The sequence below is a fragment of the Euprymna scolopes genome, chromosome 14 (genome assembly GCF_053919585.1).
Source record: "Euprymna scolopes isolate OS-2025 chromosome 14, ASM5391958v1, whole genome shotgun sequence".
Classification (NCBI taxonomy): domain Eukaryota; kingdom Metazoa; phylum Mollusca; class Cephalopoda; order Sepiida; family Sepiolidae; genus Euprymna; species Euprymna scolopes.
The window spans coordinates 123,538,674-123,565,307 of record NC_136495.1 but is presented as its reverse complement, the minus strand read 5'-3'; the positions used below and the strand labels follow the sequence as shown (position 1 = coordinate 123,565,307).

The following is a 26,634-nucleotide window of genomic DNA, read 5'->3' as shown; positions in this document are numbered from 1 at the left end:
AGTAGCCCCTTATATCAAGGTGCCAATCTGCCTTCTTTGGGGTGGCAATGTAATAAAAAAAGAAGATTACGCGATGATAATAATTTTACTTACGTCCATCTGAAGTATGATCATGGCTCGGTCCGGTTCCTGACACTGGTGTTTCACCTTTATTCTCTGTCCAGTCGAAATTGTCTCTTGTATCTTGAGTCCAACCACAAGACCCAAAATCAAATGTGCAATTCAAACCCGCAACTACTACAAGAAAGAAAATAGTTAAATTTAGTTAAGGTAACGTTAGTAAATTGTTGCATGAGATTACCATAATGTTACACTTGAACTCAGATGCCATGCTCTATGTCGTATCCAAACCTGTCTGAAAATAGATTCTTTAAAATGCCTAAAGATAACAGCACTTTATATGGAAAACCGAATTCGAAAGTCCCTTGATGAATACCGCTCGAGGCTAAAAGACCAATCTAACTATAAAAAGAGAAATAAAATAAAAAAGTAAATACTTAAAATAGCACAAACTCCGTCTAACCCTTTTTAAAGCCTACAATTTGACGAGTTCGTAATATATCGTTTTCCAGTTAATATTTTTTTCCTTTTCGTTTTAATTTCAAGTCTGGTTTGATAAACTGCCACCGCAAGGTTGACTTGAGTTTTAATACAACCATTTTTTTTACAGAAAACAAACCTGTGTGTGTTATTCCTTTTCTCTTTCGACATGCTTATAACTTTCTTGCCTGGTGCCAACACTACGAAGTATCAACCCGTTTGAGAGAAACTTCTGATAACGACTACAGGCGTACATAATAAGAGAACCATCTCTTGTACAATTGTAAAAAAAGACATCGGTTTATAATATTATATACACTTAGTGGCTCTGCATACACCAGACGACTGATCATGTGTTTTTCTTAACGCTTCTTACCGTCACCGGTAGGTTTTTAGCATCTTGGAACACTTTTGAGCACCCGTGAGTGAGCATTCGTTAGTGGCAATGTTTGCTGGGTAGATTCTAAAAAAAACTAACACTTAGTTCAAATACAGACAGGTATAGCACGTTCATTTAGGAAAAGAATTCGCGAACCCCTCGTTCAGGAAAAGTTCATTTTATTATTGTGATGAGTTATGTACAATATTCTTCTCCGGGTATCAGGTCTTTAATTGCAGCCATCGATGATTATGGCTATCCAATTCCCTCTGCACTCAGTCTTTCTGATGAGATCTATAACGGTATTTACCGTGACCCTGTTGAGATTGTCAGTGAACTTTGTTGGTTGTGTTTCTCTGCTCTTATTTTCCGGCGATTCTTCTTAACATCATTTTTTCCAACCTGTTCACTAGTATAAAATGGCCGAAGAACTTGAACTGTCTAGCGTGAACGGTATTGAGTAGTGATCTGCTGTACCCTGCCTTACGTGTGACTTCTTCGTTTGTCTTCATTTCTATCCACGAGATTCGTAGAATTTTCCTTAAAAACTATATATCTACTGCTTCCAAACGACTTTCAGTTGCCTCTGTTACTGTCCAACGTCTGTAACCGTAATGAAGAATTGACCATATGTACAACAACGATGATATGTCGACATAAAACGACTAAAAAATAAAATGTTTCATATAGTGTAAAATAGAAAACAATTAGAAGTAAAAGCAAAATAAAAAAATAGTCAAGCTATACTAAAATACAGCAAATTAATTATACAGAAATATAGCAAATTTAATATACACAAATTTGGCAACTTGTAAGAATCATCCAAATATATATATATATATATATATATATATATATATATATGGGTGCCCGGCGTTGCCTGGGTATTTGGAGATGTATGTTGAGCAAAAAAAAGAAAGTGGTAAATTTTTTTAACTTTGACCCCTATTATGACCCTTAACATTTTTTATTTTAGGCTCAAATTAAGTTATTAAGTTAGATCCATGTCCAAGGAACCTATATTTAAAATTTCAAGTGCTTAGACCGGAAATTTTAGGAGTAGTTTGGTAGAGTTCTCAAAGGTCAAATAGTTGAACTTTGACCCCTTACTCGCAAAATTTCTGGCCGAAAACCAGTTACATCGATGTTCCCAAATCTTGGTACCCTGTATATCAAATTTCGAGTCTGTAGACTTAAAATAGACAGAGTTATTGCGTAGGGAAATGTACACACACAGACACTTTCACTTTATATATATATATATATATATATATATATATATATATATATATATATATATAAGGGGCATCGCAGTTTTGACAGACTATAGTCACTCACGATGGTGTCTCTGCGCGTGGAAGTCTTATTGGCAGGAGGTGCGCAATCTTCAACCACACCTCTGCTGAGTCGACATTGTTAAATACCAGTGGCAATAAAGTGCGAGAGACAGGGACAGAGAAAAGAAACAATAAAGACTGCAAAAATATATTTTACATTAATTTATTGCTTGACCTGGTACTCAAAAAATTTCATTTACCGCAAAGTTTCAAAGGAATGCGTTCTTCTCATCAGAGGAAAAATATAAACTAATGAATATTATAGCGAAACTATGAATTTGCTAGTACTCATAGTAATTGAAACAGAATTACATAAAAACTTGTCATAAACTTCTTGGATTATATATACATATATATATATATATATATATATATATATATATATATATATATATATATATATATGGAAGTTTTATTTGTTGGGTAATTATACGGAATCACCGGTTGAAATTACGACCCCGTGCGTTTTTATGTTTACTGTTTACATTTTTAATAAACTGCACCTACTTTTCTCTTTAAATATTGCTCAAATTATTCATTAAAATAGACTTAAATATAAAAACTGGCCCCAGGCTAAACTTGTAGGAGATCTCGGAGTAGTAGGGGACCCCAGAGGTAGTGTTATGGCCCACCGATGTGTGGAAACACCCTGGCACACTACGAACCCCTACCCCCATGTATTGTGTGTGCCCTTGGTTGAGCGAAGACTATGGGTGCGAACCCCAAAATCAAACACCACTGCCTTGTGGGCCTTATTGCAGCAAAAGGCTAAGAGATGGGAACTCTGACATCAAATCCTACTTCTGCCTTGCAGTTTTCCTTAAAAGGCTATGGAACGTCATCCAGAAAGAAAAGGGGTAGTAGTGGACACGATAGGGCGACTGTTTACCTCAGTGAGATTACTTTCGCCCAGAAGCTCCGGCCTACTCTGTTGCCAATCGTCGCGGGTTCGCTCGACTGGACATGAGTATTGGAGGTTCAGAGGGTGTTTATCTGATGGGCAACAGATAATACATCTAACTTGCTTGCGCAAGTTAGGAGCCAACGTAGAAAGTCCTGTATCGAAGGATAACGCATTGGGGCCCCAACTAGTCATCGCCAAGGCTGACGGACTGCATGATGATGATGATGATGATGATGATGATATATAAAAAATACAACGTATATAATTATTCTGATTTGTTTCTATTTTAAAATGATAGTGTATATTCATAAAAAAAAAACTTTACGAGTCGAACTCAGATTTCTGTTTAAGGTGAGTAAATAGTACTTTAACTTATTTTATTTATTTCAAATTTTATCAAATTTATTTAAAAAATTTTTGGTATTATTTTACTTTAAGGTCCGTATCACGTTCGTATAGAATAAAATAATTTTTGTAGATTTCGGTGTGCTAAAACGAATCTGCAAACCGTTTCCGTCGCAAAATGTAGTTTTCATGATATGAAGAAATTACTTTTTCGAAAAATTGATGATCACTTTTCCATGTAAATTTAACCTAAAATGGGACCCTACTTTCAAGCCACCACAGAGAGAGGGTATTTTTTGTGTTTATTGGCTAAAAAAAAATTTGTTTGATTTCTTTTGCATGGTATTAACCTCTGAATTTTGGATTCACAGCCTAGCTTCGTTTACGCTTAGCGCGAGCATAAACGAAAACTTAAATGTGCAATCGCGTACCAAACTGTTTTGTCAAAGTGTAGAATTAGCGAAAATGTAAAATTAGACGAAAAACAAGTAGTTTTCAAAATATTAAGCCATGTAATTCTATATGTTATCGCGGGTAGCCATTTTGTAGTTCATAAAAGTTCTATAAAAAAAGAAAGTAAAAAGGAACGAGAAGGGTTAACTAAAAATGTGCATTCATCACCAACGCCATCAACTTCAAATCTTCAAAGTAATATTTCCTCCTTCTCTTATTCATCTTCTCAAAGTGAAGAACCAGGAGAAGAAAATTTGCATTCAAAGAGCCATCCAAAAGGGCCTTATAGTCTTCTCAAATTTCTAAGATATGCTCTTGAGTTAGTCGGGGGGGTATCTCCTATTTTTGGAGCCAGCCTTGCCAATGCCTTTCTCTTTAATTTGCAGACGATGGGCCTTTTTTATACCCAATATTGATATAACTAATATAACTATTGATAAATGTGAAGTTGACAGGGTAAAAACTAAAGTGAAAACAACTGACCAAAAAACATAATGAAAGTGTGGACAATCTGATATGCATTGGAGTTTATGGGGGAATAGATACATTGTTTTATAAAGAAATCGTGGAGAAAATTGGACAGAAAACTATGAAAAAAAAACTAAGGGACCAAAACACCATTTAACTTTTACAATAGAGATACCATATGAAAGTAAATATCTGACACACAGAGTTCTTCCTAAAAGTGGTGCAACAAGTGCTGTTCATGCTGTGCAAGTGGTGGATTTTTTGCATAAATTCAACAGTGAAAACACTATCAATGCTATCCTTGTTGACAACACTAATGCCATCACAGGTTATGAAGGTGGAATGGTTGCACTTTAGAAAAACAATTTTTTAAAAATCTTCATACAATTGGTTGCTTTTCGCACCATAACAAACAACCTTTCAGGGCTCTTTTTAAAAACATAGCTGGATGCGCAAAAGGCCCTACAACAATTAGCGTGCCTATTGGAAAATTATGCTCAAATGATTATTATGATTTACCCCAAATATCATTTTCCACTATTAGCAGTCCTCTGGATTCAATTTTGAAAATTAATGAAATAAATGACCTCAGTTGTGACCAAATATTACTGTATGAATACACAGTAGGTATTTCTAAAGGTAAGGTTGACTCTAGATACGCTTTGTGGAAAATTGGTCCTTAAACCAGGCAAGGTGTTTATGGATTCGCGGTGCATATCAACAAACGCCCACAACAAAACTCCAGAGGTTAATAAATTTTATTGTAAATGTGTATGCCATTTGTTGGTGTGAAATTTAAATAAATAATAAATTCCACAATCAGCAATTGCATATTTTTAATATGATTCAGAGGATTAAGGAGCAGCCTCATGAAATCTAGCAGATTGCATTAAAAATATACAAGGTAATGTATTTTGGTTACTGCCTGAAAACCTTCTATATTCAATGGTCAAATCTGAGGAGTAGAAATAAAAGAATAAGCTTTAAGAAGCTTGGCAAACTTCTGGTACTCACTTTTACACTGAATCTGAAATGAAATACCAACATCAGATCCCTAACCAACCAGGAAGTATCTCACTTCCGCCCCAATCCTCTACCAGTACAAAAAAAAAAAAAATTTCTTCTAAGAGGGGTACTCCTGCCACATCTGGGGTGGATCTCCAAAAAAATATCCTTTCCTTTCTTGACAGAGTACAGAACATCTACTTAATACTCAACCCTTATCCTAGAGTTGCCACAGAGCCTTGATAAGTGGTGACCCTTAAAGTAAAAAAAAAAAATGAAACGGGGTTGCAGATTTTCAAATCGAAGATTTCTTATGATTTGTTATATTAATATTGTTTTTAGAAAATAAAAAGACATCCCCTGATTGGAAATACTGACATTTTTGGTATTCACACGAATATTAAAGATAGACCTTGCAAAAACGAAGAATTCTCAGTATATTTTAGTCCACGAATTTGATACAAAACGCCCAAAACCCCACTCAAGCATTTTTGCATGAGTATTTAATAAGCCTAGACGCAACTTTCAGTAAGTACCATTTTTTAATATTTTGAGAAAAGTGAAAAATCGACCTACACTAATATATATATATATATATATATATATATATATATATATATATATATATATATATATATATCACTATTTGGAGGGGTCCAAACTGTTAAAAAAAGGAAGGCTGAGTTTTTTGTATCGTCCATTCCTGAAAGTATATTAATTAAGCTTATGACATTTGCAACAACATCTGTTGAATTCAGTTTCAACGATATAATGTATCGGCAAATAGATGGCATGTCCATGGGCTCGTCCTTGCACTAATAATGGCGAATATATTTGTGGGTGTCTATGTAAAACAATTGTTATCCAGACCAATAAAACCGCGTGTCTACTTTCGACATGTAGACGACATATTTTGCCTATTCAATAATCAAAGAGGGACAAATAAATTCATCACTTTACTAAACAAAATGCATCCCGTTTTAAAGTATACTTATGAAGAAGGAAGCAGTTCTAATTTAGCTTTCCACGATGCAAAGATAACGAAGACTCCATCAAGTTTTCTTGCATCAATTTACCGTAAATCAACGTTTACGGGGCTGTATACACGTAGGGATTCATTCTGCCATAACAGACGAAAGTATAATTTGATTTGAATCTTAACACATCGTGCCCTTATGATTGTTCACAATCTAATTTGGATGAATAGCTAAAAAAGTAATTAATACTTTGTCCAATAATGGGTACCTCCGTGACGTCATTAACTCCGCCATAAAAAGGAAAACAAATATTTTTACTCTAATAAAATCTAAGATGGAGGCTAAATCTCCATTTTATATTCGTGTGCCTTGGTTAGGGACAATAAGTGAAAAATTCGCCAAACAGATTAGCTCAGCTGTTGAACATTGCTATTTTTCCTGCAATGTCCGTGTTGTGTTTCGACAAAACCATTATTGCTATCCTCTCAAAAGGACGTTCTGACCTATCCCCAATCATATGAATAATGTCATTTATCAATTTAAGTGTAGTTGCAGTGCCAACTACGTTAGCAGAATGATCAATACGTTAGATGGTCGCGTACAACAACTTGTATCCAGAAAAATCAGGAATGGAATCTACCGACCAACAGATGTTTTGAGTAATACGTATTGTTCTTCTATAACGGACTATTTACTTAAAAACCCGCGATGTGCAATGAATTTCAGCAGTGACTCATTTTCTATTCTAAATCAAGCTCATTCGTTATTTCATCTGAAAGTCTTGGAAACTATTCACGTCTGTTTAAGGAGACCTTGTGTCTGTAAGCAAAGCGATTGCCTTTTGGGTTTGGACGTGATTAGTCTTTAAGATGTATCTTCTCTATTGTATAATTATCGTAACGATAGAATTATTTTAGTCGTTGCCCTATTTTTTCCGATAGTTGGATTTTATTTTAGTCATTCTCGTTTGAATTCGTTTTCTTACACAAAAAACCCCTTCGATTCGAATTGAAAAAAACGGCGAAACTCTCTTATTTATTTAATTTGATTTTTTAACCTCCATTAAATGTTCTCCCTGCTGTCCCTTTTTTACCATGAATACAAAAAACTCAGTCCTCCCTTTTTAATATATATATATATATATATATATATATATATATATATATATATATATATTATATATATAAATCCGTAACCCTGTCTGTTTGTTTGTTTGTTCACAATTTGATTAATATATACAAAACTTCCTGCTGAAAACGGTTGTCTCTATAAATTTCATTTACTATAAGATTTTCTATATAAATAAATAGCATCACGATCAATATATATACACTATATTGAAGGCAATATACATAATAGAACTAATCTAATTTGCATATTATATTAAAGAACATCTTTTTAAATAATTCGCTCATTTAAAATTACTGATTATAGTAATGTAATTGATGTAATTGTTTTATTTAAGAGTATTATTTAAAGTTATTTTTTTAAATTATTTTAATTCGAGTTATTTTGTACTATTTGCTAAACTGGCGCATTTTAAGTAATTTTTACTGATATTTCACTTCCGGTTATGAACGGATATAGTTTTTAACCAAATCGAGAGATATGGTGATAAAATGATTTGTTTTAATTATTTATTTTCTATAAATGTAAAAGTTACAAATATTGATAAAAAAATAAATAATTAGGCTAAGGATGATTTTATTTTTTGACGAAATATTTTAAATCGTTAGCCCTCTATTAAAGTCTCGGCTATAAATGTCGATTCATTGTAAGGTTGGAGCACGTTTACCAAAAGGTTAAAATTTATTTCCTACGGACGATTTTAAAATCATTTTTCAACTATTCACTTGACTGTCTGAATTTATTATCGTTTCCATTACTTTGAAAAAGAAACAAGGTAAAGTAATGCTTTTTATCTCAGATATATTCCTACTGGGTTTTTTTTTTCACTTTTTTTTTCTTCGATTTTCTTTTGAGAAAGATCTTATGTTTTCCTGTCTGGGCAATTGATTTAGTTGATAATATATATTTGTGAGGGGAGTTTCGACGTAATTATGCGTTTTTCGGGGGAGGGGGGTGTCGCTTTATGTCTCAGCGTCACTCAAAGAAAAATAATTGCAGAAGTAAAAAAATGCGGGTGTTTTTATCTGTTTAGTACTTCTGCAGTTTACGAACCGTGCTATTTTTTAGATATGATTTACAAGTGTAATTCAATTTTCGCCGGATCTTTTATTTATTAAATTTTTATGTGAAAAGATGGAAAATGGCGTACTTTTTATATACACAACCAAGCATAGTTTATCCGCAAAAATCCTAATTTACATTTTTGGGAGCAACACAAAATGAAAACGGGCCTGTACGGTTTATTTTTCTACGTAATGTAGAACTTTCGTTTACATTTTTACTAGTGGTACAAGAAATGTCGTTTACCCAGAAGTTTTGGCTTCAAACCTGTAATTACATAAATATTAAAAGAATGTCAATTAGTATTGTGTAATACAAATATATCCGTAGCAAAGCTCGGGTAAATCGGCTAGTATATATATATTATAAAACTGTTAACCTTGAATCTTGTCTGCAACGATCGGACGATTCCATCTTTTAATAAATAAATAACAAACGAATTATATACATATATATATGTATATATATTTATATATATACATACATACACACATATATACATATATATATATATATATATATATATATATATATAACATCTACTCTAGTATGTTAAATTTTCGGTACTTTATTATAGATTTGTTTCGTTATGCAGAACCAGCAGTTATTGTTGTGTCAATATCGTCTGTTTTCGCGCATATACCCTTCAGAAAAATTATAAAATATTTGCTTACATAGAAAAAAAAACGATATTTCCTCTTCATTTAATTTTTAATTCTTCTTGCAATATTATATCGTATCCCCTTTTTTCTATTTAAGCAAATAATTTATAATTTTTCTGAAGATTGTATGCACGAAAAGAGACGGTATTGACATAATAACGACTACTGTTTTTGCATAAAGAAGCAGATTTGTATTAATAACTATTTGAAGCATGTAATTTAACTATTTGTATGTTATATTGTTATATTTAGCGTTAAAAGAGAGGGAAATGTATTAGAAAAAATATTTTACCAAAGCAACATATAAATATGCGTGGCGTAGAGATTAAGAATTTCAGATAGCAAGGTAAATGTTTTGGTTTCGATTCATGTGTGTTTTTGCGTGTGTTTGTCTGTTTGGTTCGTCACTACAATATATTAGGTTCAAAATAATAATCGATAAAGAATTGCCTTCATAATAATTAATACGTAACTACGATTTAAAATATGCATGTTAAAGCGTATCTTACGACCCGACAACGCCGTCCGGCTTGCTAGTATATATATATATATATATATATATATATATATATATATATATATATATATATATATATATATTTAAATAAGGGAGTAGTCACCAACAATGTGTATTTTTTAACATTATTTTATTATTCCGTGTCTTGGTTTTTCATTGAGAATTATGTTTGGATCATTGTAATAATGTTTTTAAGTCATTGAAATCGTTTACGTACGTTTCAGACGGTCTGATGCGTCCTCGTCAGAAATTATTTTCAAATGTGTAAAAATGGCGATTTTCTAGTTAGTTTGAAGTTTTTCCAAGGGGCGGGGGCTTGTAAGTGTTTATTATACGTTGGTATGCTGAATTTTTATTGCTTTTTAAATTTTTTTTTTTTATTTGGTTTGTCCAGGGAGATTTTGACCTCGCCGTAGTCAGTCGCTATCTCTTTCTGCTAATGTGTTTTTCTTTTCCTTTAGGGTGGGGTAGGGTATGTGTATGTGTGTGTATGTGTGTGTGTGCGTGTGGGTTTATGTGTGTGTGCGCGTGTGTGCGTGTGTGTGTTTGCTTTTATTGGTTTGGGAATGTGTATATTGTTTTATAGTATTTTGGGGTTATTTGCTTTCTTAGGAATATATATATATAAATCGTATATGTTCAAGTTAAAAACGTAATACTCTATAAGGTGATATTCCAAAACCAAATTAACGAAATCAAAATATAAACATACCAAAAATAGAGTATATCAATATAAATTTAACTATGTTACAATTTGCTTGTGTCTAGTATTTAAGAAACCCGAAGAAACGCGGACGATATTAGGTTATCAGTAAGCTTTTTTTTACGTAACAAAAGATAAATATTTACGAATGAATGTGAATAAATAGTAAAAGTTTAATTGGTTTCTCACCTGGGATTGATGGCGTCGTCCCTTTTACTACAGGCAATGTTTGCTTTCCAACTCGAGGTGTTGCGATAGACGGTGTCACTGTACAAAGAAAAAATAACCTTATGAACCAGGTTTCCCAATTTTTCAGAAAAATGTTTTGTTGTTGAAATGCCCCTTTTTTCAATAAAAAAATACATCAGGATCATACACAGACGAAATATGTTTAATGTTCTAGGATTGAAAAAATAATTATATAATAGTTTTTTTTTAAATGTTTTCATCAATCTTACCCGTTGAAAATCACTAAGCACATAAAAGCGCATTATTTATTGGTTTATAAGTTTAAATACATTTCTGATATATATATATATATATACATATATATATATATAAATCAGTATTAGATATTGTGTATATATAATGTATATAATGTATGTATGTATAACTTCTACAATATAACTGGTGTGCCAATGTCATTATTATATTTAAAAGTAAAACGATTAAGTTTTACAAAATACTTGTGGTGATATATATATATATATATATATATATATATATATATATATATATATATATATATATAGAGAGAGAGAGAGAGAGAGAGAGAGAGAGAAAAGGAACAAATCGAGTTATGCGTTCATCAACGTTTCGTCTTAATTTCAAGAGTTTCTGTTGATGCATCAGAAATAAATAGGCAATCCTTCCTGAGCAGGAATACTGGGTGAATAATATGTCATCCAGAGGAAGGGAAGTCTTCGAATAAAGACGAAACGTTGATGAAAACATAAGTCGGTTTGTTCCTTTTTATATCTCTATTTTGTCGGAATAGTATTTTCTTTATATATGTATGTGTGTGTGTGTGTGCGTGTGTGTGTGCGCGCGTGCGCGCCTCTGTGTGTGTGCGCGCGTGTGTGTTTTCTTTTTAAACAGCGGCGAGACAAATTGAGAAAAATTCCTGAAAGTCAACTCTATTAATCTAAGGCAACCGCAATATATTATGTTAAATAACAAAATAAATGGACAATCCTACCTGAGCAGGAAAACTGGGTGAATAATATATCATCGAGTGCGATGTCTCCTTTGTCGTTTGGACCTCGGATAGCCTCGAAGATTATCTGAAAAAGATACAATATATGCTTAATAATCCAATCGATTAGCGTATATCACTCGAATGCCTGACCATATGCTTAATAGTGACACCATAAAAACATATAAGAGATTGCATACTTCAGGGTATTTATGGATTGACTGGTTTTTAGTACTTAAAGAATTTGCAGGTATTTCTCTAATAATGTTCTCGATGAGAGTCCTTATTTATTTATGCATTCCAGTTCCCCCGAAAGGGGCCATCTGTATTTGCACGAAAATTCCTCAGGTTCGAAGGATTTATCATTTACTAACAGAGGACAAAAATAGTTGAAGTCTAATATCAGAATAAATGCTACACCTAGCTCCATGTCAAGGATGTAATATAAACTTGATCAGTTTAATATATTCTTTAATAAACATTGATATTTAAAAACTTAAACGGTCAAGCATTATGATAATTCGTATACAGATTTTTATTAACAGCTGAAATATCGTCCTCAATACCTCAATAGTTTTTATTTATTTGAGAAACGCAATAATGCTGCAAAGAAAATAAGCAGCATCTACCGTGCTTGAAAACTTGTTACACCTAAGTATCTAACACACTTTATAAAGTGTCCATCTGCCCATACATGGAGTATCCTTGTCTCATCTGAACTGATACACCGACCACCAGTCTCTTCTTTATAAACAGGTTAAAAAAACGAGTTTATATTCTAATATGCTCGTACTGTCAACCAAGGCTTTTATCGCTGTCATATCACCGCAATGTTGTATCCCATTTATTGTTTTAGACTTGCGTCGATGAAATATTATCCGAGGAACTTGCAACATGAATGCTCCCTGGACGCAATTAGACCGCACAATTAGCTAAATCCCATCTTTTCTACTGTGGAGGGTCCAATACGGTGTTGGCCTTTTTTTACTCTAATATCTTCTTTCCTCAAACTGTAAGTCTTTATATTCTTCTCGTTGCCCCCTATTTCCTTTACTATACTAACAAGTAAAACTTTAAATGTAATGTTAATAAGTATCTCGATGCATATCTGAATTGTTTTTCCACGCGGCTAGTATTTTTGTACTCGGTCCCCAAAATCACCAGAGAGTTCCTATCATAATCTGGTCCCTGTTGACTACGGTGTAATGTTCGTTCCGTTCTAGGAGGTCCACATTCCCAGGCTTTGACTTCTCTCTTTTAGATAAGGTTAGTTTATTGCTAATCGCCTGAGGCGTCATGCCAGGAATGCTGACTTGGCAGCACAGGCGTATTTTTACAGAGTCAGAGGGGTCCTTCTAGTGAGCACTGACTTTTTCAATCCCATTTTCAGAACTTGGTGTCGAAGTTCATGCAGTGAGAGAGAACTGTATACCCGTTACTTAGGGTGTTTCCTATAAGTGTGACAGATGCTTATGTGTTAGAGGCAATGTTCCTCGTTTGGAATGAATAAGAGTTTTTTTTTTTTTTTAATATTACTTGCTCTGTCACGCGTAAGTTTGAAATATCAGTTTAATTTATAACAGTGTACAGAAAGTAGAAAATAGATCTTGGATCTACTTTCGACAGCTTTTTCAGTGTGGATTCCTTTATTTTGTCTCACATTGCATAAGCAATGTTTTGACAAAGGGGGGAAATATTGCACTTTTCAGAGTTTACATTTATTGTTGGCCTGTTTTTGAACTTGAAGTAAGATCTTTAGCTTCTTCTATCAAATGGCTTCAGGCCTCATCTGGGGAAATTTACATAAAAAATACCATGATTGAATTGACGCATCTTTACAGCATCGGTAACGTCTAACAATAAAACAGCATCTCCGGTGCAGAATAAATGGCATTTGTGTAATTAACATTTAACCCTTCACCGCCAACTTGCATTTACAAATCGACTTTAACAAAACACCTGTATAGTAAATATTTCTTACTTTTATAGCTTGTCAGCCCAACTAGTCTTCAATGTAAAAGCCTATGTATGGTTCAACAAGTGAATGAGTGGTGATGCCCGTCCGTCAGTTGTACGCTATCTTCCGTCAAATATGGGTTTCATGATTAAAAAATTATTGATTGCATAAAAAAGATCTGGCGGTAAAGGGTTAAATTAAAATCTGAACATTTATATAATTTATAAAATTTGAACATATATATATGTATATATATATGTATATATATATACATATACATATATATATACATATATATGCTTATATATGCATATATATGTACATATGCATATATATACATATATATACATATATATACATATATATATGCATATACATATATATATATCAGTTCATCTATCTATCTGTTTATCTATCTATCTGTTTATCTAATTATCTATCTATGTATCTATTTATATAATTATCTATCTATCAAGCGATACGCGGACAACAGAGATTTGAAGCCATGTTTTGACAGCATGTCACACTCGGTGACCGAGTAGTTTGCACCAGAAGATGCGAACGGGGACCGGAGTGACTTGTCACTCAGCACGTGTTTCAGTTTGCACAAGCATAGTTTGAAGTTGGATTTGAGACACCAAGAAAAAAATAGGCTAAAGCAGGTTTCCCCATGAGGGAGGAGAAGTCTCAGAATGGAGACATGGAAGAACCCCCCCTCTACGCCAAAAATTGCCGATCACTCACTTCTGCTATGACACATACCTGAGAGGGAATAAAATATATAAAATCCTACACTGTCTTGGTTCCTGTCTTGGAGCGTTCCTTTAAACAGATTCCAGCTCCCCCAATGACCGTTGGCGAATCTCCCAAAAGTAGCTAGCAGAAACAGTTATGTGGTCATGTTATGTGTATATGTATATATATGGGTTTTTTACAAGGAAGTCACAACTTATCAAGGCCCGGAGGCCACTCGGGGATAAGGGTTATTGCGTGTACAGTAATCAATGAGATAATATCATAGTAATCGCTAATAATGGAGAGCTGATAAAATGTCTTACTTAAGGGGGCGGTTCAACAGGAACTTATTTATGTTGGACTTGAAGACATCCAAGTTGTATTCAGGTGGAAAACAGACAGGAGTGCACTTCTAAGAAAGAAGCTTTGTTCATGGAATCTACGTTTTGATTTAGGAACAGATAAAGAATGGGGAAAATTACTGACAGTGGTTTCAGCTAGACGGGTGTTTTTCGTGAAAGGTTGGCGAGGGGGGACCAGAGATTGGAGCTCAGAGGAGCACTTCCCATGTAAGCACGCAAGCATGCATCAACACCTAAATGAGTACAGGCCATAAGATATATATTTAAGACGAATACAACAGTCCGTTACACAATAAATACAACGTATGTAGTTACATACATATGGTCCGTTATGATAAGAACAAAACATCATTTGTTCATGCCACGTACACATTCAACACACTACGATTCAGACAGGATAAACAACATACGATATTTATATCTAGCATATACACGGTCGTGTAAACGCCCCCCTCAATACAGAACACATCGCTGGTGCAGAAATTATGTTTCTTTTGTATAAATAATGATGTAACAAACTACTTACATTATCAACGAATACATTACAAGATACCGTCGAGTGATACATACCTTGTACGGTGTTGGCGATTTAATTGGAGTCTGTGCAGACATCCAATCATTTCCCTGATCTCTCTCCAGTTCCCAAAGTGTATTATTACCGCCAGTCTCGAATACTATCAACACTCGCAAAGTTCCGACACCGACGCCATTCATACTGTACCAAAATGTTAAACATCGACTTTCATAATACGTGGGTTCGAAGTCTTTACTGACGTACCAAGCTTTTTGACCTGGGACACTTGTTGTAGAGGCGTCGATGAATATATAAAACCCTGCAAAAATAAAGAAAAATTAATTATGTGTATGAATAGATAGTCTTCTTTCTTTTTCCTTTTTGTTTTTCAAGTGAGACAAAAGATAACGACTCAAAATATAACTAAGTCAGAAATAATATTTTAATTTCTGTAATATATATATATATATATATATATATATATATATATATATATATATATACAGTCCTGGTCAAAATAATAAGACCACTTAAGAAAGTAAGCGTTTACGCAAATTATCGAATTTTTTATCAAACAAATGCTTGAAACCATTGCCAAAAGGGAAATATGATGGAAAAAAATGAAATCTGCTTCATTCGAAACCTTAACCCTGGTTTAATAATTATTTTTTAAGAACAAACATTTTCACCTGGTCAACATGATAACGAGATTTGGAATATAGACTTTTATTCATTATATATATATATATATATATAGAGAGAGAGAGAGAGAGAGAGAGAAAGACTGAGAGAGAGAAAGATGAGAGGGATAGATAAATATATAGATAGACAGAGAGATGTATAGATGCATAGTCCTTCCGGTTTTTTTTTATCATTATAAGGGGCGATCCTTTCTAAAAATTGTAATTTATTTCACAAATAGATTTCTACCTAAAACGCCATTAAAGAACAAGTTACCTTCTCCATTCATGAACAAATTTCTGTAGATTTGCATATTTACAATACGTATATAGAGTTTTATAGCATACGAAAGTGGCGTACAGAAGAAAGACAACAATTCTTACCATTTGACGTTTGTAAAGTGTGATCATTCAGTGGACCGGTTTCCGGAGTTGTAGTTGCACCTGATCCAACCATCCAATCAAAATCATCCCCGTGATTCGCATTCATCCATGTGCAAACGCCATTTTCAAAATCACAACCACCTGCAAGACCAAGTAAAAGTTATAGGACTTACCCAGTTTTCTTTTGTTTGAACACTGTGTGTTTTTTTTATTCATATTTCAAGGCCAGTGAAAAAAAAAAAGATAAACAAACAATGCGCAATAGTTTTTTTGTTAGTGGATTCTAAATGCACATGAGGCATAGAACGATAACAATGTGGGCACATTAAACAAATAAAATCTGGAGTATTCAGAGATGTTGCTATTTGGACTATAGGATGCAACTAACAAGTATATATATATATATATATATATATATATATATATATATATATATATATATATAGTTACTGTTACGGCAGCAGACAGATGGAGAGTTAGGGTGAGCATTACAAGGGACATTACTCGGTAGAAAATGTTGTCATGGATGACACACTAAGAGAGCCATCAGATTTCCTCTTAAAAAAGTTAGACGTTCTCCCATATTTTGAAAAGAACAAGCCCCACGATAATTATTTTTGAAAAACATATGATTTACCTCCGATTTCGCATTCTTCTGATTTTATAATGATATCATCAATCGCTATATCACCACGATATCCGTTTCCAATAACACCTTCAAATATCAACTGAAACAGAAAATAGAAAGTCAGGTGACAATTTAGTAATAATCAAAGTCTATCTACATATAGCATAAGCGACACGTCCTCAGTATGTATGTCCATTTAATGAAAACCCTGAAAACCCCCGATGACAAATGATGCTGAAATTGTACAGAACAGAGACAAGGAGCAATAAGTAATACTGTTTTTGTTTTTTTTTTGTAAATAGACATTTTAAAATGAATGAAAAACGTATAGAGTTTAAATAAGTTTTTTTTTCCTTTTAATTTATTCACATTAATAATATTGTGGGGTCTCCGTTCGAGATAGACATTTATAAAAAAAGAAATAAATTTTATTTTACACTTATTTGTATAAGAAATATGTGAATACTAAACTGTCTAAGCTCAAAAGGTTTAGACTCCTGATATCATACGTATCGTATTTGCATAGGAAAAAGTTATTTTCGATTGTTATATTGTAAATATACAATTATACCGTATGAAATAGAAAGTTATATATATAGTTTCCTTTTTTCCCGTTCATCTTTACGTAAATGCATTTTTTAGTATATGTAAAATTATTTTAATTAAAGATAATTTGCGGTTTAATTTATTTTATTTAATATGAACTATTAAATTATTTTTTTTTGTTTTACTATAAATCAACAATCGACAAAAAAGTACACTCCAACTTGAAGGTTTTGAAGTAGTATTTGGGATATATATATATATATATATATATATATATATATATATATATATATATATATATATATATATGTTTAAAGAAAAAATAGAAAAAAACGAATGAAATTATTAAAAAATCAACGTTTCGTCCTTGTTTCCGAGGACATCTTCAGGATAATTGAAATAAAAATGTGATAAAAGAAAAAGTCATAGATCGTGCGAAAAAACGTTGATTTTTTAATAATTTCATTCGGTTTTTTCTATTTTTTCTTTAAACATAACGTCAACCACCGCTGGTATATTTTTTCATTCCTTATACATATATATATATATATATATATTAAAATAATAGGCGGAAGTTTCTCGAGAGCTCTTTCGGCTATCATCTTGTCAGGAGAAAATCGATAGCGAACAAAATAATATTGTGTCGAAAAATAAAGAGTTCTAATGGGGAACTTATTAAATGTGCCAAAAGTACGGGGACACTAAAATAAATTTATTTACGTTTAAAAACGATTAAAATATTGGCACAACGAGGGAGAAAAAAAAGCGGGAGAAAAAATTCAAAGTTCCCCAAAGAGAAACAATGCGTTTGATGTTTCTTTTTGCCGGCACAAAGAAGGTTTACGCACCGCAATAGAGACCGACTCCAAAATTTTTAAATCGTTTTTGGAGTCCGCTCTTATATAGCACCTCGAACCAATCTATTTTATATCTATCGGCACAGCACGGGTTGTCAACCAAATGCTGGCCAATAGCAGAGTCCAAGGCTGCAGAAGGAGGGAGACCACCAGACCCCATCCTCCCTTGTCTGATCTTCGATTGAACATGCTGGTTTATACGAGTAAAAAGGTACAAGGAAGTTCGCCCAACATAACCAGCATCGCACTGGCATCTAAACTGACATACAATATTAATATTTTGGATGTAAGGCAAACTATCCTTGCGAAAAGACGGAAAAGCAGGTATCGTAGTATATACCAAACGCAAGGACACAATGCGTGGTGTATAACTACCGTTGGATGAGACTATACGCAGTCTCTAATATAAAGGGCAAACGTCTGCGTATTTTTTTGTTTATTTATTTATTTGTTTGTATGTCTGCCTAAAACTTTTGACAGATGCGTCGCCATCTGACCAAACTGGTATTGTTTACAACCAACAACTTTCGAACGACGAATATCGAAAAATTGACCAAAAACATTAATCCCTTTACCCTCAACTGGGCCATTTTCTACGGAAATTGGTTGTTGTATTTTAACCGATATTTTAGAAAGTCATCTCTTCTACCACTTCCGGTTTGGTTATGGACGCAATCGCAAAGACGTCACGTTTTTTGTTGGTTTTTTTTTCGCCTTATTTTCCTCCTTTGTAGTACGGGTTCGAGCCTGCCTTCCTACTGCGACTTTTTTTTTCTTTTGCTCAACACACACCTCCGAACCCTCGGACAACGCCGGGCACCCAGGCTAGTATTCAATAAGTGCACTATGTCAGGAGTTGAGCAGCGAGATGTTTGCACATTACGTAGAGTCACGAAAAGCAAGTTACAGAGAGGGAATTCCAAAATATAACTGTTAGTGAGGAGAAATTATTAGAGCAGTAGGATTTCTTGAATCTACGGAACTCAATAATGAAAAGGGGGTTGCTTATTATCAGGTTAGTCGGGGTTATTTACGTCGAGACTGCACACATGGCGTCTGATTCTCTCTTTAACACGGTAAGTTTGGGAAAAGGTGTTATAAATAAAAAAAAACAGATAAAATACTGTTAAAAACTCGCTCAATATATGTTACCGTGACATAGGGTTATTTACATGTTACGAGTTCGTCAGAGCACATTCCATTAAAATACTTGTAATACAGGCACAGGGATGCAAGATTTCTGCGATGGGACAGATGTTGGAGTTTGGTTGATGGTGCGGGGCCTATTAGGTTGGAAAATCTTTGGGGGATCTCTCAAAGAGCGAGCGACTAGTTGTAGATGCACATACCCAAATGTGAAACAGTACTCCATGCATGGACGAATAGTGAATTTATGGAGATATAGGATATTGTCAGGTGTGATTAGTTCTCTAACACGATAGAAAGAGCCCTATAATCTTTGCAGAGGACTTGACAATGTCTTCCATATATTTGTTCCAATTTATGTTGCCCGTGAACATTAAGCTGAGGAGTTTGAACGATGAGGAAGATTGGTAATGGTGTAGATTGACTTTCCTTTGTTTACTAAGCCATTTGCCGGAAGTGACGTCAGACATATTTTTATCTACGATGGCTAAAACCGTATAGAATTAACCTTTTTTTGTTTTTATAAGTTTAATCAAACAGTCTTTATTTGAACTTAATGGACTTTTTTTGTTTTTGTTTTGTTTTGTATTTATTAATTGCTTTCTCTTTTTATCAAACAAAAATAGAACTTCTATAATGACATATATATTATGGACTGTTTTTCAAACATCGAAATTTTAAAATTAAAGTTAGATTCATTTAAAAAGAAAAGACGAGGTGTTATTTTTACATTAAATTACAAACTTTATTTGAACTTCTCAACAAACTTTTACAGACATAAAAATAGACTTTATAGATATTTTATAATATTTTTTTTAAATATATTTAACGAAAAGTTTTTTTTTTATCATTTCATTGATGAATAAAATTTCCAATTGAGAAATGGTGGAAAAAATATGTATCGAAAACAAAAAAAAACACTCGTCTTTTTTTTTTAAATAAAACTTTAATTTTAAAATTGTCCATTCTGACTATGCAAACTCTACAACTACGTACCAAGTTGTCCATTCTGACCATGCAATTTCTACAACTACGTACCAAGTTGTCCATTCTGACTATGCAATCTCTACAACTACGTACCAAGTTGTCCATTCTGACTATGCAATCTCTACAACTACGTACCAAGTTGTCCATTCTGACTATGCAATCTCTACAACTACGTACCAAGTTGTCCATTCTGACTATGCAATCTCTACAACTACGTACCAAGTTGTCCGTTCTGACTATGCAATCTCTACAACTACGTACCAAGTTGTCCATTCTGACTATGCAATCTCTACAACTACGCACCAAGTTGTCCATTCTGACTATGCAATCTCTACAACTACGTACCAAGTTGTCCATTCTGCCTATGCAATCTCTACAACTACGTACCAAGTTGTCCATTCTGACTATGCAATCTCTACAACTACGTACCAAGTTGTCCATTCTGACCATGCAATTTCTACAACTACGTACCAAGTTGTCCATTCTGACTATGCAATCTCTACAACTACGTACCAAGTTGTCCATTCTGACTATGCAATCTCTACAACTACGTACCAAGTTGTCCATTCTGACTATGCAATCTCTACAACTACGTACCAAGTTGTCCATTCTGACTATGCAATCTCTACAACTACGTACCAAGTTGTCCGTTCTGAATATGCAATCTCTACAACTAGGTACCACGTTGTCCATTCTGGCTATGCAATCTCTACAACTACGTACCAAGTTGTCCATTCTTACTATGCAATCTCTACAACATCCTCGTATAATGATATAAAACATAAAGAAGAATGAAGCAACCGTTGTAGAAGGCAGTGTCTCCAATGATACTAGATTAAAGAGAGCTTTTAGAAATGTCAAACTTACATGGCAGATACACCCGGTGAACCAAGTGTAAACCAGATATAAACAATTGCATTTAAAGTGACGGTTGGAACCTAAAGGAACTCTAGATTAGAATGCATGAGATAGTGAGTGAATGATAGTCTGCCTTATTCCTACCTTGAAAAAGAAAATCAAAGAATATTGTAAAAACAAAATTTAGTGAACTCAGCCAGGTGAAAAAAAAAAGTTATTAATTAGCTCCAAACGCCGATCTATTTTTTTATCGCTAAGCGAGCGGTTTGTTTCAAACCATTTTCCCCCTTCAATTTTGCGTAATTTGTAAAGAAGTAATCTATCATTATTTTAAGCAACTATTTTTATCATCGAAGTTAATGAAGCGTAAATTGTAACATTTGTCAGTTATTTTAAAATGTAAAAGCGAAAATGTTACCTGATAGGGATTTTCAGTAACAAGTTTTGGTAATTCCATCTCGGCCAACTTCCAATCAGCACCTTTTTCACCAACGATACTTAGGTAATTATTGGTGTCGTAGGTTGTGTTATCGGCGTTATGTACACGAATCTGTATAAACAATAAATAGAATAAGTGTAATGAAACGTGGAACAACAACAAAAAATTGATTGATGGAACACAATTGCTGGAATTATTTATACATAAATTTATACGTATTTATTTTCGTAATACCCAATGTTGCAACCTACACAAACCATGGAGACCATCGGCTGGTAGTCCAAGACTCGAGTTTCTTTCGCCCTCATTTAGGAACATTAGTAGAACCTAACTAAGAATAATGAAACACAATATATCTACTGGTATGCAAATACAATGATTATCGGTCTTACAACATATGATTAGATATAATGTTTTATATACGACAATACCAGCTTGATAAAACTGGTCAATCTACAAGATAGAGAAAATAACTCATAATTGAGGCATTTAAATTTTATGATTGGAAATAGTTAATTTTCAAGAATAGAACTTATATATATGCATATAAATACATATATATATATATATATATATATATATATATATATATACATGTATATACATATATGATGATTGCAACTGAAGATGGTCACTAGTATACATATATATATACATATATATATACATGCACGCATAAATACATATATACACATACATACACATACACACCTACATATAGTACACGTATATGCATACATACAATACATAATACACATGCATATACATACATAAACATACAAAAGACGGTCAATGGCATACATACATATATATATATAAATGCAAATATGCATATATACACATACACACATGCATATCTGTAAATATACACAATGCATAATACACATACATGGATATAGATACACACACGCATACAAACACATGTACATACACATAAATACACACATATACAAATACATACATATACATACATATATACATATGTACACATATGCACATTAATATATACATACACTTACATACATATATATACACATACATGAATATGCACTAATACACAAACATACACATATATACATACACCTATACATGCACACATATACATACATACATGTATATATACACATACACACGTACATATATGCACATACACACATGCATATATACACATACAACAATATATATATACGTATATACATACACACATACATATATACATACATATAAACATTTACATACATATACACATAGATATACATACATAAATATACACCTGTACATGAACATGCATACACCTATACATACATATATACATATAATGATGGCAGATCAATTATTACATGCTTCCAGCATTTCAGGCCTACACGCGTCACAACTTTTCCATGGCTGAGGGAGTATCTATACACAGATGATGTTACAGAGTTTTAACTTTGTACGACAGCTAAATCGCTCTCTCAGTTCAAAATGTTGAAATCCAGCAACAAGCAAGAGCAAGATAACCAGCAACAAGTCAAACTGCAGACCAGCTTTATGTGGGTACTGGTGCGGATTTTCTGTCCTAGAGGGGTTTCCTTCATCACGGCTTACGGGAGCCCTTTCCACCTCACATACACATGACAATAAACAGATGCGTACATAGAGATGTACGCCAACATACGTATGCATGTGCACACACATGCAACCATAATCACGTAGAGGCACACAAATACACACATACATACATATGCCTATACATACGTACACACACATATACATGTAAAATACACATGAAGGAACATTCCAAAAGTCATACATAGTAAGTGATCAGCGGCTGGACCGTTTTTTTCAATTTCCCTTCCTGATTTTTTTTTACATCATATAATTTTTATATACATATATATACATATACATATACATAGATATATATACATATACATATATATATATATATATATATATATATATATATATATATATATATATATACATTGTGAATTATTCCATGGATGTCGGCCTTTGAATAATAATCCAAAGGCCGAAATCCATGGAATAATTCACAAATGTGTACAAGGGAAAAGGGGAAAACTTCTAATAATATTAATAAAAGAAAATTAAGATATGCTTTTCAAACTTCTGCTGAGACATAAATACAAATATATATATATATATATATATATTTATATATATAGTTATATATATATATATGTATATATGTATATATATATATATATATATATATATATTAATAGTTAACGAGCTGATAGATAGCTAGAGAGTTGGATTTCCGTAGCATTAATTTAATGGGGGTTCTTGGGGGGGGGGCAACGATGCTGTAAGGGGCAAGGTGCATTGCTTTCATATGGTGTTCAGAGAGGGACAAGGGACAGCATAAATGTTCTTTTGTTTATGTTTATCAACTGATAAGTAGATTCTGTAGGTTATATGATGGTAAGTTAATTTAATATAAGTTAATTCAAAATACGTTAAGTGGATATGGTTAGGTTAAATCAAACGTTAAGACAATATGAAGATGTGATCATCCAGGTTAATATGGAGGGGAGATCTGGAGAGATAGATACGAGGATTGGAATAGAGTAAGAGATGTGAAAGTTAAGTTCCTGATGCTATAAGGTAATGTGGAGGTGAAGTAAAATGGGAAATATTCACAAGAATGTGGATATGGTTAATTTTAGAAGTCGACGCGATAGATATCAGCATAATTTCGCGTGGGGGGCTATGGGGTAAAAATGGAGGTATACAGGGAGTTACAACAGAGATAGAGGTTAAGGAGCAAATAACTATATAATATAAGTATATCAAAGACTTATGGAGTTATAATAGAGTATTATAAGTTATCAGGGAGGATTGATAGAAATAGAGTATTATAAGTTATCAGGGAAGATTAATAAAGGTTATACGACGAACCAGAGGCCATTAAGGATGTTCTTAATGCGATCAGTGGAATACATGAAACTTCCACATTTAAATGTAATTTTGCGACTACAATGGGAAATACTTTCTTTTTTTTTTTTACACAGTAATCACCACTTATCAAGGCCCGGAAGCCACTCAGGGATAAGGGCTATTGCAAGTACATTACGTTAGTGTGGAGATTTGATGAAGTGTTTACTTAAGGGGACGGTCCATTAGGAATTTGTTAACATTAGACTTGAACACATCCAAGTTGTAGTCAGGTGGGAAGCAGGCAGACGGAGCAGAGTTCCACAGGCGTGCAGTTCTAAGAAAGAAGCTTTGTTCTAAGAAAGAAGCGTTTTGATTTAGGCACAGATATAGAGTGGGGGAACTTTTTCACAGTGGATTCAGCTAGACGGGTATTTTTCGTGAAAGATTGGCGAGGGGGGACCAGAGATTGGAGTTCAGACGAGCACCTGCCATGGAAATAATGATAAAACAAGGATAGGCTCGCAACGTCTCTTCTGTGGGAGAGAGGTTGCAGGGTAGAGAAAAGGGCATCCCCCACTAAGCCACGAAGATTGGTTTTACTCTAATGCTTCAGCTAAGTTGGGTGTTTAGGTATATTTATTTGCTTCTTATGTTCTATATTTAGTGACAGTATTTTTGTTTGCGGAATATTATTATTGGTGGTTATTCTAAGCTTCTTACATCCTAATTAGTATCTATATAAAACATGTATTCATATCCTTAAAATCCATTGTAAACACGCACACACACATATATATATGCATATATGTATATATATATATATATATATATATATATATATATATGTATGTATATATAGCACATTTAAAGTCTTATACTTCTGTAATAATCTCATCCATATCTCGCTTACCCCCTCTGAAGTATACCCATATACAACATTTCTGTACTAAGCCCATTGCGAGACGCCCATTTTTTTTTACCAAGCCCCCCTCCCCTTCTGATGGGAAACATTAGGCTTTCAAAGTTGATAACCATTTCATACCGTATTGTATTTTCCTGTTCTAAATTTAATCAATGAATATATATGCATCGGTATATATGTCATTATTAGTATCTATTACATTTGTATCTAAGCTCCACCTGCATGTCGAACTTTTTATTATATCAAATGTCTCCATTAAAAAATTCTTATATATATATGTGTGTGTGTGTGTGTGTGGGTGTGTGTGTGCGTGAGTGTGTGTGTTTTATTTTTTATTACCGTTTTATCGGTTTGGTTACATATGTTTCGGATGTTGGACCATGTTTACGATCCAACATCCTCGTCAGACCTTACAGAAATGGTCGTTCATATTTGGAAGAAGTGTTTTAAAAGTAATATGAAAAAAGGGGGAGGTAGGAGATAATAAGGAGTGAAGGAGACGGGTATCGACAATATTTCAGTTTTAAAGGTTAAAATACATTAGATCGTATTGTGTGTGGGGGTAGAATATTCAGGTAGGCGTGGGTGAAGATATATGGGTAGAGGGAGGGGGAGTTGGACAGAGGGCGGTAAAGAAAAAAGAGAAAAGAGAGGGGAGTAAGGAGAGGAGAGGGGAGTTTCAATTTTTTTTTAATTTGACTGCTTTTTGCTTGTTCAGCCCGGTCTATGAAGTAGATGAGAGGGAGAGAGAAAGAGAGTGAGTGAGAGAGAGAAAAAGAGGGAGAGAGAAAAAGAGAGAGAGAGAGAGAAAGAGAGAAAAAGTTTTTTTTGAAGGTGTCATGCGTTTGACAAGTACAGGGTTCCATTTAAAATATATTTCGTAGTCGCTATAAGTCGACTTGTTTATTTCAGTTTTTAGGTAGTTAAGGATTAATACATACGCTAACGCACGCGCAAATGGTCATACATACACACATACATATGTACATCTATATACAGACACATACGCACATACACATATATATATAAACAATGTATATGCAGACATACCTTCATCTATA

The 26,634-nt window shown here is 33.4% G+C and overlaps 2 protein-coding genes across 2 annotated transcripts in view; both read right to left on the bottom strand.

Moving 5' to 3' along the window:
• Window positions 1-1,431, bottom strand: part of LOC145292800 (MAM and LDL-receptor class A domain-containing protein 2-like) — a 119,763-nt gene extending 118,332 nt beyond the window's left edge. The window contains exons 1-2 of the mRNA XM_080138839.1: window positions 1,407-1,431; window positions 94-237 (exon numbers count right to left, since the gene is read on the bottom strand). Of these exons, the coding sequence (XP_079994965.1) occupies window positions 94-237; window positions 1,407-1,431 (169 nt within the window). The remainder of the gene's footprint in view (window positions 1-93; window positions 238-1,406) is intronic.
• A 64-nt stretch (window positions 1,432-1,495) lies between these two features.
• Window positions 1,496-26,634, bottom strand: part of LOC145292799 (MAM and LDL-receptor class A domain-containing protein 1-like) — a 99,535-nt gene continuing 74,396 nt past the window's right edge. Inside the window, exons 15-20 of the mRNA XM_080138838.1 lie at window positions 21,748-21,879; window positions 16,945-17,035; window positions 16,308-16,448; window positions 15,300-15,562; window positions 11,679-11,763; window positions 1,496-1,584 (exon numbers count right to left, since the gene is read on the bottom strand). Coding sequence (XP_079994964.1) covers window positions 1,496-1,584; window positions 11,679-11,763; window positions 15,300-15,562; window positions 16,308-16,448; window positions 16,945-17,035; window positions 21,748-21,879 — 801 coding nt within the window. The remainder of the gene's footprint in view (window positions 1,585-11,678; window positions 11,764-15,299; window positions 15,563-16,307; window positions 16,449-16,944; window positions 17,036-21,747; window positions 21,880-26,634) is intronic.